Genomic DNA, 13,178 nt, shown 5'->3' with positions numbered 1-13,178 from the left:
TAAAGTTAATGTAAAGATGCCCTTATGTTAACTCACATTTTATGCCTCATTTTTGTTAGTTTTTGGGAGTCAATCCCACTAGATAGTGAGAATGCACAAACAGGATCACAGCTCTGAGCCTAGAAGGGAGAGTTCACTGGCTGAGACTGGGCCAGAAGGCCTCTGGGACCTCAGCCCTGACGGAGCCGGGGACTGACAGAATGGTGAGTGGGGCAGCCTCTTCCTCCTACACGCACTCAGGGGAGCATGAGGGCAGTGGCCTCCCACACCCGGGCTGCTACAGGGGGTCTCACAGGGCAAATGCCTGCCAGCAGAAACGGTTGCTCCCAAGCAGTGATCTCTTCATTCTAAGGTGTGAATTGTTTCTTGTTTTGTTTTGTTTTGTTTTTGGTGTGTGTGTGTGTGTGTGTGTGCCGTAACAGCAAATATAGGCATAGCACAATATTATTGGACATCTGTAGCATTTAAGGGGATTATAAAATTAATGGAAAAAAGTAGAACTCAAAGGATAGGAATAGAAACAAAATATATTCTCATTAACAGGAGCTATGTGACTTGCAAGCATTCAGAATGTTGAAAGATAAACCATTTCATAATAGCGTGTGCCTGCAAAACACCAGGATCCAGGCTGGGAGGGAGAGGGCTGCTGTGCGCCACTCACAGCACGCAAACCAAGCTTCTGTTGCCCTGGCTGGATTTACACAGCTGATCCGACCCAGACTGAATGTGACACAGAAATGATGCACAAAGACCCTGCCCAATCCCCTCATTTTCTGTGACCTGGCTTTTGGGTGGCTGATTATGTATAAAAACATGTAATGTTCTTGTTTTCCATCCCAATTCTTTTAATCTCCAGTGTTGTATGCCCATGCATACAACATGCATAAGGGATTCCCATTAGCTAAAGGCGCCTCAGAGGCACCACTGAGCATTGAATCTCAAAGCTAAAATGAGTCTGTGGAAAAAACACCTAGAGTTTTCCAGAGTAACAAGAGGAGACTTATTTTTAAGCAAGTTAATTTCTTGTAGAAAGAAGAAAACATAGTTAGATTGCTTATCATTTCTCTTTTTAATTAATGGAAACTTCACAGTAACAAAAAAGGCACAGGACCTACCTCTACAGTGCGTTCAACGTCTCCATGGTTGGTAGCACTGATCGCCTCACTCTTAATTCCCATCAGTTGCGTCTCCTTTGCAGATATCCAAGATAAGAACTCAGAAATTCTGAAGTAACACAAGTATTTTCTTATGAAAGGGAGAAAATATCTCAAAGGTTGGAATACATTTTCTTTTTCAAGTTTATTCACGGAAATGTGCTTCCGCCTGCCTCTACCTGAAACCCATTCTTTTTTATTAAATAAAGCATTTCTGTACAGGAGCATGGGCAAGACCATACAATCTGATTCTCATTATTGTGTAGGATGAAACATACATTTCTTCCTTTGCAATGCTCCCTGAATGAACAGAATTGGAATGGATTATATCTTCTCTGGGAACAATTCCAAGACTACCTGTTCATGTAGTCCTTCCACTTGTCTGGGTCTTCTGCCAGCCTCGCATGGGTGCTGTCGATGGCAGCTCTGAGCTCTCTGAGAGTCACCTGACACGTCTCGGGTGTGCTTCTTACTGGGTCCCGGACTGGGAGTTTCAGGCACAGGTCTTCAATGAGCTGTAATCTTTTCTCACAAAGATGATGAGGACCTTTGTCGCTGAAGAAAATCTAATGAGCAACAAATGTTGATATAAGCCCTGTGATATTTCATACTGTACTTTCATGTTTTCACAGAAGAGTCCCATGTAGTCTAAGAGCAGACTGTAACTAAACTATTAAGCATTTTCAGACCCAAATGAAAGCATCAGTTCTATCCTTTACCTAATGGTATGCCTTTGCATGCCTGCCCTCAGCGGGTGTGAGACTTACCCTGTGCTCTCTAATGATCTTTTCACTGCCTTCCTGGGATGCCAGCTTGGTTTCTCGATCCAGCTCCCTTCTGCATTCTTCTACAGAAGCTAAGAATCTATTCTTTTCCACCTCAATCTTCAGATGAAGCAGATGATATGGGGCTTCTCCTTGAAGGTCCTACAATCCACAGGAAAGATGTGGAAAAATATGACACCATTCCTGATGAGGTACATTTCCAGTGAAAGTGACAAAGCCCAAATATTCTTTTAGGACCCGTCGATTTAATCACTGTTGTCTGCACCCGGCCTCTTGCTTTGTTCTTTTCCCAGGCCTGGGATCACAGTGAATCCTTCCAGCCTGCTGTGGGGTCAGGCATTCTCATGGTGATCCTTCTGTTTGATATTTACAGTAGTCCCACACAGTGTCAGTGTCCCTATTTTATAGGTTAGAGTATTGAGTCTCGGGGGTAAGTAGAAAGGCTAGATTGGAATCTAAACTTAAATCACAGACTGATTCACACACCCTCTTCCCAGCACGTGTCCCTTTTAACTTTGCCAACAGCCCTGTGAGTTAAGAAGAACATTTGTTATACTCACTACACAAAGGGGAATTCAGAGAGACCTTATTAGTAAAAAAGCTAGGATTAAACAGCCCACGCCTCTGACCACCTGCCATGTCCTCTCTTCCTTAGAGCATGATTTGAAAAAAGAAGTGTGCCAGCAGGCAAACAACATGGAAGTTTTTATCCTCTTTTTTTATATAAGTATATGCTACCTTATTACCTGTAGTCCTACAATTTATTAATATAACTTTGATCCTATAGTATTTAAAAGTTACTTTTACAATAAAATACTAAGATAACTGATAAGAAAAATGAATTAGGACTATGGAAAGACTAGGACAGATTATCTAAAGAAGCTGTGTGTGTGTGTGTGTGTGTGTGTGTGCAAAATAAAATAAAGTCTCCATTTATAGTCTCCATTCCATAATGTATTTATGGTATGTTAAGTAGACTTCTAAGATATCTTTAAAAGCTCAGATTTCTTAAATAATATTCTTTTTTTCATTTTCAAATTTAGCAAGTAGAAAAGATATTTCCTCGGGGATGAAAAGTACAGCACAGGGAATATCGTCAATAATATTGTAATAACTTCGTCTGGTGCTGGATGGTAACTACCCTTATTGTGGTGAGCATTTCATACTGTTTATAATTGTTGAGTCACTATGTGGTACACGTGAAACTAATATAACATGGTACGTCAACAGTACCTCAATTAAAAATTAAAATAAAAAACAAATACAAAAAACTTTAACTGTATTTTTCCTAATCACAGGGTTGGTATTTTAGCCTATGTTATTAATGTTTTTTTAAAAATCCAGAAAACATTATAAGCCGGTGGAGAGTGTTTCAGCTGTCTATCTTCCAGATCATGCAACTTCCTCATATAATACATATGAAATTGGGCACTCTGATACAACCTCGTAAGGGCACGTTAACCTGCTGCTAGCGGAGGCTCCCTCCAGCCTGGCTCGAGGAAGACAGCCCTCCTGGAGTCTCCATTATACTGACATGCAGATTCTGAAGTCGGCTTCCTGGCTTCCATGTGACAGGCCCATGCAGGACACTCACGTCAGCCTGAGCCGAGTGACCCTGTACCCCCACTTGCACACTTGCACACTTTCCTTCTTCTAGCTGCTGTTGTCCCCTCCACTCCCACCTCCAGAACTCTGCTGCTTCTTTTAATCCTAGTTCAAAACTAGGAAATTGATTGACTTTTTTCCACTTATGAAACAGACCCACTTCTCTCTTTCAAAGCTTTCATATATTATTTCTATATGCTTATTATATATTCTTATTATATACTCTACTTTTATTATTTGCAGCTAATTATCTCTCTTACTGGACTCTAATCTCTTGGGGAACAAGGATTATGCTTTGTTTCTCATTGAACCCTTAACCAATAAATGCTCTTATTTATATTTCTTACATCACAAATCTAAACCAGATGGTAAAATCCTTGAAAATAGCAGATATATATGTATATAAAAGTACGTATGCCTAACATAACTTACTCAGATGAAAAAGTTTACTGAATGTTGCTGAGTAAGTTAAATCCCCTTGTTATTCCTGCCCCCAAAACATAATCAGGAAAAGAAATGAGGACTCTTAAGTAATAAAAAATTGATGCTCATAAAAGACAGGAAAAACAAAATGGTATCATATGTTATCACATCCTGTTCAAGTGAAGTTTTTTAATGGGAAAAATAGCTATGGGAACTTTCCATGAATTTCTAACTTCCTCTTCCAGTTGAACCTTAACACCGTCATGCTCTGTCCCATCATCCATGACATGTGCTGCTGCCAAGAGGTCCTGACTCACCTTCCACTGTTTATGGAGCTTCCTAACAGCTTCCTGCAGGCCCTGCTGCTCCTGCTCAGGGAGAATGTCTGTGAGCTCGTCGCAAGCTTTCAGGAAAGCGTTGAGCACCCGCTGATCCAGCTGGCTGAAAAACTCCTGGCACGGAGCGGGGGGTGGGGCAGTGGGTCCGGGCATTGGGCAGAGGAAAAGGCAGCATCAGACACAGCAGGGAAGTGAGCACACCTCTGAACAAGCCTCTTAGCCAGTCGCTGCCCTCTTCAAACCTTCTGGCAGCTACTATTTTTTTGCAAGAGTAAACTATAATTATCTATAGTTATGAGTCAGAACCTACCACGTCTAAAATTCAAATAGTACCTTTTTTTAAATCTAGAAAAACACCTTTGCAGTTTTCAAATTTGGCAGAATATTCTGGAAGGCCAGTGGGCAATCCCAAAACCTTGATTCCATGGGGATAGGGTTTTTAGGTCCTCTTTGGCAGTCAGAATTGTGGAAGAAGCCAGGATTAAGCATCATGATTCCTCATTCCCTGGCTGCAATGTGTTTCAGGCCCTGCTGGTTCATTATAAGCCACATTCACACAATTGTACATATGAGCATTGATGCTATGGACTAAATTTGCTTCCCTCCACCCCCATCTCTTATACCCTTCCACCGCCAGATTCATATGTTGAAGCCATAATCCCCAATGTGACAATATTTGGAGATGGGCCTTTGTTAGGAGATTAGGTTTAGAAGAGCTCATGAGGGTGGAGCCCTCAAGATGGAATTAGTGCCCTTTTAAGAAGAGACATCAGAGACCTTGCTCTCTTTGCCTTGTGAGGACACAGTGAAAAGTTGACCATCTGCAAGCCAGGAAGAGAGTTCTCAACAGAACCTGATCACATTGGCACCCTAATTGCAGACTTCTATCTCCAGAACTGTGAGAAAATAAATGCCTGTTGCTTAAGTTACCCAGTCTATGTATATTTTTCTTATGTAAGCCTGAGCAGATGAAAATAAAGCATGTGCACACAGGTGCATGACCAAGTCTCACAGAGCTTCAGGAGTATGTATGCAGAGATACTTTAAAATGGTGATTCAAAGCAGAAAGTGCCACACTTCAGAGGTGTATGAACTGAACTGGATGTTGGGTGGTCAGACATTAACCCTACGTCTAGTCGGCTGCATCACAAATACACTGTATTCATCATCTGAGAGTACAGTTTACACTCTCAGTGAAATACCACAGACATTTCAGGAAAAATAACTCAAAATACAGGCTCCTACAGGGCTCATCATCTTGTAGGAAAAATGGATCCTCTATTGGCCAGGATCCTCATCTGATCCTAATCTAATCCACCTATTGTATCCGTGCAATGATATAATACTCAGCCTACTGCACAGGCGCATGCTTGTATGCCTATTGGCAATAAGCCATTATTGCCTATGTTGCTATAAAAAGAGTTCCCATGGCACTAACTAAGGGCAGAACCTAGAGAAGAGAGCAAGACAGCAAGAAAGAGAAGCAGGAGAGCTGAGATTGGGGAGCAAGAGACCAGAGGCTGAGAACGGAGACAGAGCCTGGGGCAGAGGCAGTGCCTGGGGCAGAGGCTGAGCTGGAGGCAGAGACGGAGACTTGTGACTTGCAGGCTGCCCTGGAGGTGAACAGGATTCTAGCGCTTGACCTGCCACTATAAGAATAAAGCTTGGTATGAGCTGCTTGTTACCCCAACATTCCATTGTCATTTTTTGGTCTCACCAAATCCATAGTGAACTTGCCTGGGGCTGAAACCCACAGGCAAAACAATCTCCATATACCATTGAACAGATTATTAATATTTTCAATACTGATATAAATGATTTAAATGAGTAAGATTAACAGGAGGATGGCTTCACAATACTGGGATAAATGGTGGATCATCTGCAAAACCTCCAGTGACACGGTATCTATACTGTGATACAGTGGATTTATGACATGAGCACAAAGACTGAGCCACCCACCTAAAACAGACTCTTAGAAAGAGTGTGTTGGTTATGTAAGAATTTCTCAGCTAAATAATGAATTAGTAACATGGAGAGCCTGCCTTATCCATCACATGACTCTCTACTACTCCAGGGGTAAGAACAGCCAATCATAAGGCAGCTTATAAGCGGTTCTTGAAGTTCGTGCTGACATTTCCTTGGGTCTCAAACCTGAAAGATTTCTGCCTTCCTAACTCACCCCTCATCCTTTCTCTCCTCTCTCCTCCCATCTCTGTCTCTCTTTCTGTCTCTCTCAGGATTAGATGGATGCTCTGTTCTCTTTTCACCTGAGACCACACGTCTTTGTCCTCAGGTCAAGAGCCCCATGAGGGATGAACTCACGGTGTGTCTTCTCAGGAGCTCTTCTGGATCCCCCTTTTCCTCCAGGCCCTCCTGAGCCGTCCTCAGCACCTTCTCCAGCTCTGCTCGAGACTCCTCGAACTTCTTCATCAAGCGACTGTTGGTTTCCACATGCTTCTTCCAGTCTCCAGTTTTCTTTACCATGTTCTTGATTTAGAAAATAATCAGAATGTGATGCTCCTGTCTCATTACTGAAAGCATCATTTTGTTAAACAGTATCGTTGCTTTAAAAAAAAGGAATATATTTCATTAGGATGAGACTAACCAACCCCTTAGCATATCAAATAATATTAGAAAAAGAAGAATTAAAAATATTAGAAAGAGAAGAATTAAAATAATTGGTTTCCGGACACCAGCAGTCGAGGCATTAGCAAGAATGAAAGCATGGAATGTGATGACTACATGTCCTCACTCGGTGTATTTTTTCCTCACTCACCTCGTTAAAGCAGGAAGAGGGCTCACCTGAAAAGCGACGTGAACATCTGCAATCTGTCTCTGTAGCCTCTTCTGATCAAAATGCTGTAGCAACTTGCTCAAGGTCACAAACTTTTGAACATTCTGACTACTTTTCTCAATTTGTGTCATGGCTTTCCTACAGCTTTCTTGACATGCCAGCAGTTCCTACAAGGAAAGGCAACCCACAACCACGGGATTTAAAAGGGTGTAGAAAGAGAAAGAAAGAGACTAACCATTGCAGAACAATAAGAGTAGCATTATATAGCTCTTAGGCTGTTAGCCGTAAGTAAAATAGGAAGGACAGAGAAGTATTTCTTTTCAGAAGAACTCAGTTTTAAGCAATCACTGAAGTCAGTGCTTTTTATATAAGGCATTTAAATGTCACATTGAGCTTTTGAGATTTTTTTTAAATCTTTCATACCCATATTATTAGCATTAAGAGAATGGCAGAGTGACAACCTGCTATTTGTCTAGTACCTACAGTCCTCCAGCCAATGAACAGACCTCTGGTTTACTGCAAGAACAATGATAAAATCAGTCTATATATCAGGTTTTAATCTGATGAAATAAATTTAACACAATGCACATGATTCTTTACTGAGTCAAATAAGCAGATTATATATTATTTATGTTTCCTAAAATGTACATTTGAATTCCTAAGGGTCACAAGCCATCAACCTCATTCATAAAACGGTGGACCTGAGATCCTAACCACAAAGGCAGCGATCCAGTGGGCCTGGGAGGACTTGCAATTGCCACATATTTGCAGGACGCAAAGCAATGGTGACTCACGGACCCTCCAGTTCTGATTCATAACCTGGCATCATAATGATTTCTGCTGTTAGCAACATGGAAATTATCAGCGCAGCCCAAGGCAGGCAGGCATTTTCTGACTTGAAGCCACACCATTTGCACTTCAACGTTCCTCAGCTGCTTTGGAAAAATATTTCAAACTGCTCATTTGGATACCAGTTTTGGGAATCCAGATGTAAATATTAAGAGTAGGGATTCTGTTTTGTTTTAGCAAAACAGAAGAAGGACCTACTTTTTCCTCCTGAAAATTTATGAGGTAAAAAGGTTAGAAAGATATTATTAAGTATTATTAATATGTATTATTATTAGAAATATTTTGATTGTGGAAGGATTCTTTGATGGCAATTTATAGCAATTCAGGAAGGTAAGAAATGGCACTATGACTCAAAATGAAAACTAATCTTTATCCAGTATAATGCGAACCCATTAGAATGGGATTTAGTGGTATAATCATTATGGCTTTACTATCAATAATTATAACAATGAACTGCTACCAATTACAGAGTACCTACTATGTGCTATGGTGTGTCAGTCACATTATAGAATATCTAATATAACCTCCACAATAAGCTCTCAGTTTAGGTATTATTGTCTCCATTTTAAGGTAAAGAAATAAAAGCTAATCAAGGCTTTGTCCTTGGCTATATCAGACTAAGATCTGAGTACCTGTCTGACCCCCTTCAGATACTCTCTGCTCTTTCTGATGAGTGGTGCTACTTTCCTTCCATGAATCTATGTCAATTAATGCAGCGGCAAGCCTTTTGCCCATTAATTTCACCCTCTTTTGATGATACGTTCATTTATAATAAGCCAACTAAGTCAGTCAGTTAAATGCAACACTCAGTAGGAGGCTGTTCTGCGTACAGATCTACTTACTAAAAATGAGACAAAGAAAAGTGATTAGCACACCAAACATATTTTCAGGATTTTATGGTTCTGTGAAAAGACCTAGTCCTACAGGCAAAGAAGAGATATCATAAAACACAGATTATAGACACTAGATAAAAACAGAAAGTATTTATTTATATATATATGCCTACATTTATAAAAATTGTATCTACACATTGAAAACAACTTTTATTTTATCTACAGTGGACAGGTTTTCATCTTTGAACAAGACATGTATTTTTGATTTGAGTTTCCACTACTATGCTAGAAAAGTGTTTCTTGTCCTAACTGAACTTCTCTCACCATGAGTGACGCCTCTATCTCGTTATACATGCTTTAAAATAGCTGTCATGAAGGGGACTGGTCCTTACCTGATTTTTTTGTTTAAAAAGAGTGCTAGATTGTGCCTCACGCTCTAGAATGGTTAAAATTTCATTGATTTTCACAAGTGAGTCATAAAAGAAGGTCATCTGCTTTTCTAATTCCTCCAAAGGTATCAACAGCTGCTGAGACTCACAAAGAAGTGGGGAGGAACATTCTTTGACCTTTAAAAATACAAAGACAAAAATTCCATGAAAGGTCATTCATTACCACAAGCTCAGGGATCTGTGCACAGTGCTCAGGAACATTCTCTTGAGTGATCTCATCATTTGTTGCTTACAGATCTCCAAAGACATTTCTTTAATCATATTCCCTATGTATTGTTAAATTTTGGTGTAAAAAACTGTGCTATTATACCACTGAAACAACTCAATGCTACAGAGTTTTCTCATGAAAATTCATCTACACCGACCATCTGGAGAGCACTTTCCCATCTAAACGATGCTGTTAGTGAGCCAGATGGCATCAAAGCCTACTTCCTAGACCGTACACCCCATCTTTACTTTGGCCTCAAAATCAAACCCAAGAGAGTCATGAATTATGTTATCTAAACTAACCTATATTTTCCAACTTAATTTCCAAGAACTCCAGCCCTTGAATGCTTAGCTCTAGATAAATTCACAATCTTGTTGCCTCATTCTTCCCCGACAGGCCTTGTGCATTCCTATCTCCCCCGAACTCTGTGCCTATCAAAGACCTACTCATCCCAAGCCCTCATGTCATGTACCAACTTACTCATGTAGGTTCCCACCCTAGGAGATGTCTTTCTAGTCTGAAGTGGCCCAGCTATTCTTTAAAAAAAGAAAAAAGGTTGTTCCTACTCCTGTATCATCTTTATCTTCATGCTGAGGTCATAAGCTCCTGGAGATCAAGAGCTCCATTATCTGCCTTCTCATCTTTATGCTGGAACCCGGATCACACAATTCTCTTAAGAATTTCCTGCCCCTTCTCATTTTACATCAAGTTTCTCCCCAAGTATCATTAATACTTTTGGGATCCAAGAAAAGGAAACTGAGTACCTGTTAGTAGACCATTCCTTTTTTTCCTTAAATTATGAACATTCCCATATTCATGGATACATTACCTAAAGGACAGACTCATTAAAAGAACGTGGCTGACCTACAGTAGCAAGGCTCTGGTAAAATTATTCTCAACAAAATGAAGAGAATCTGCCAACATGTATAAAAATCAGTGTGCTTTATAAATCTCTCCTGGAGATGGTGGAAATTTTACCAAAATGCTACATCTGAAGCAGCAGTAAAAAAAAGCATAATGATTTAGATGTGGCTAACAATACAATTTGCCTTCTCAAAAGATGCCCTCAATCATGAACCCCGGCCCAGCTAAGATGTGCAAACCCAAGATACGGCTCAGAAAGCTGCGTCAAGGTTACCGAGTTGATAGAGTTGACACCGAATTGTACCCAATCTTTATAAATAGCCTTACTTTGAATGTTAAAATAAAAGAGAAGTAAAAGTTAAGATTCCAATATATACCAGTTTGACAAATGAATTTTTCTTTTTTCATCACCACCATTTCCTGTTTTCACCTATTTCATTATTTCTCTTAATTCTCCACTGCTGATTTCACATACTTTTCTCTTCCAATTAATAAGTTTTTCTGCTTTCTTTTCTTGTTTTCCAATTAATTACAAAGCTTTTTATTCATTTATATAATCACTCCTTTCTTTAACCAGGAATTAATTACCCAACTTAAGTGGACTTTGCAAAGAATACCTGTTCATAAAACTCAACTTGAGATAGATTAAAAATTTTAAAAATACCCAATGGAACTTTCAAAGCTCTCAAGGAAAATTCCTCAATAGGTTTAAAAAAGGTTTATGGTTAAAGTTTGACATTCATTTAATTCCCTGCACAGGAGTAACCTTACGTCCAAGGTGAGCTGAAGAGAGCAGAATTTCCATTGCTTTGTGGCTATGCAAACAGAAAATAAGTAATCTTAGAATAGAGGTATGTCAAATAAATCTCAATACAAGGGCATTTAAAAATTCTTTCTTATTCAAATGTATGATCTCTTCTTCCTCATTTCCCCTCCTTTTCTTCTCTGTCCCTTTGTTTCATCACATCTGAACAACCCCCTAGACCCCCAAGAGGAGGCCTTTTTATTAAAAGACAGCTACTAGTAGTTTAAATTAACAGAGGTAATACTTGGCATTAGCTCATTGTTTCATTTTTTTAACTGTTACTAAATAACAAAGTTCCTAAATCAGGAATCTCAATAAAAACCAAAAGTATGATCTGTTAAGGGGTAAACAATTTGCCTTTGGGTGACAGAGAAGGTATAAGCAAACTGAAGCTGTGGTCAGGCACCGTGTGGGGTGCATTTAAGTGTTCTCCCACCTTGGTTAGCTGCTCTTTGAGCCCAGACATGGTTGCAAACATTTCATTAGCTTCTTCTTGGGAGCTCTCTTTGGTAATGAGGTGCGCTGTCTTTGTAATCATCTTGTATTGAGCGTCCATTACTGGCACCCTCTGCTCAATATCCTGCATGAATCATTGAAATGGCTAAATTAATGCATGGTACATTTCCTTTTAATTTCAGGATTCCACAGAAGGCTGCACAAAAATCAACATGCACTGTATGAATTTCTATTACTTATAAAAAACTTTTGGAGATTCTAGTTATTGCTTTCCTTCATTATGCATACATTACATATTGGTAATGTCAGAAATAAGTAAAATCTTTCCTTTAAAAGTAACCATAAATCCTTAAATTCACATAAAGATAAGTTGGAGTAATCTTTACACTTCCATAATATATGTGTTAATGCAATATGTAAACATTTTATCAGGTAAATTCATGTTAACCATTTGAGGCAATTCCTCTGATTTAAAAAATTGAAAAATTTACTTTTTCTTTATAAAAATAACATGACATTGTAGAACATTTATGAGACAGAGATAAGAAAAAGGAAACTTAAACTACTTACAGTCTTCTCACGTAGTGATAACCACAGCCAATATCCCATTACATCATTAATGTTTTTTTCCTGTGTGTTTATACCCATTTTTTATTTTTACAAAAAAAAAAAAAAGGATATTATTTTTTGCTTTTCTCACTTAATAGTGATTAGGAAAGCTTTCCATGTCCTTAAATATTCTCCCACTGCTTTATTTTTGAGAGCTGCGGGGTATTCAAAATATACAAATTGCACAATTCATTTAGTAAATCCCTTACAGTTGGCATTTACGTAGATGTGTTATCTACAGATACATTTTATTCTAGTACTTTATAATTTTGTTATAGAAAAAAATTCTGAATTAAAAAATTATTTTGAAGCTACTCTATGGTGAAAACATATCTTTAAAAAATTCAAGTAGATTTAAAAAAATTTTTAGGTGCAAATCAGGATATGTACACATATCAAAATGATGCCAAGATCTCAAAAAAAGCTTTGCAATGATCTGAGTAACTTTACTGATCTTTCTTTTCACAAAAGAACAAGTTTTTCACTTTATGGTCCAGAAACCCCTTACCTCCAAGTCTTGAATTAGTAACTTAACATTAAGAAAAGAGACTTCTAAGGGTTCAGAAAGTTTCCTATGGGCTTCAGTTGCAAAATCAGACAGGGTAGTAACACAATCTTTGTATTCTTTTTTCATTCTATCCATCTCATCAGCTCGAGCATACTGTCAAGAAAAGGGAGGAAGCAACATTGAAAATCATTGACCCAAGACTGTGGAAGTCAGTAACCTTCACTTCCACATAACTCTCTGGATTTGTTCCATGGTAAGAAAAACTCTAATTTCCAATACACTTGGTATAAATCCAATTACTGTGAAAGGAAAAAGGGATCCAGCATAAAGCAAAGAATTATGATTGGAAACATGAGTCATTCCATATTAGCAGGTCCCCATATGTCAATACCATCTTTAATCAAAGTATATTTCCATAATGTTCCTCTGTTATAAATGTGAAAGAATAATCAAACATAAACATAACAGTTCTAAAAATATCTTTACTCTGCCCGAATA

At 38.8% G+C, this 13,178-nt stretch overlaps 1 protein-coding gene across 14 annotated transcripts in view; it reads right to left on the bottom strand.

The window, feature by feature from the left end:
* Positions 1 to 13,178, bottom strand: part of SYNE1 (spectrin repeat containing nuclear envelope protein 1) — a 419,767-nt gene that overhangs the window by 264,311 nt on the left and 142,278 nt on the right. For all 14 annotated transcript variants that reach the window (XM_057489084.1, XM_057489085.1, XM_057489094.1 and 11 more), the window contains 9 exons: positions 12,681 to 12,833; positions 11,544 to 11,687; positions 9,174 to 9,347; positions 7,108 to 7,266; positions 6,628 to 6,792; positions 4,285 to 4,419; positions 1,922 to 2,080; positions 1,512 to 1,720; positions 1,116 to 1,224 (listed from right to left, as the gene is read on the bottom strand). In XM_057489084.1, the coding sequence (XP_057345067.1) occupies positions 1,116 to 1,224; positions 1,512 to 1,720; positions 1,922 to 2,080; positions 4,285 to 4,419; positions 6,628 to 6,792; positions 7,108 to 7,266; positions 9,174 to 9,347; positions 11,544 to 11,687; positions 12,681 to 12,833 (1,407 nt within the window). The remainder of the gene's footprint in view (positions 1 to 1,115; positions 1,225 to 1,511; positions 1,721 to 1,921; positions 2,081 to 4,284; positions 4,420 to 6,627; positions 6,793 to 7,107; positions 7,267 to 9,173; positions 9,348 to 11,543; positions 11,688 to 12,680; positions 12,834 to 13,178) is intronic.

This window comes from Manis pentadactyla, chromosome 12 (assembly GCF_030020395.1).
Source record: "Manis pentadactyla isolate mManPen7 chromosome 12, mManPen7.hap1, whole genome shotgun sequence".
In the NCBI taxonomy this organism is placed as follows: domain Eukaryota; kingdom Metazoa; phylum Chordata; class Mammalia; order Pholidota; family Manidae; genus Manis; species Manis pentadactyla.
The sequence above is the reverse complement of the archived record's forward strand: the minus strand, read 5'-3'. Positions and strand labels throughout refer to the sequence as shown.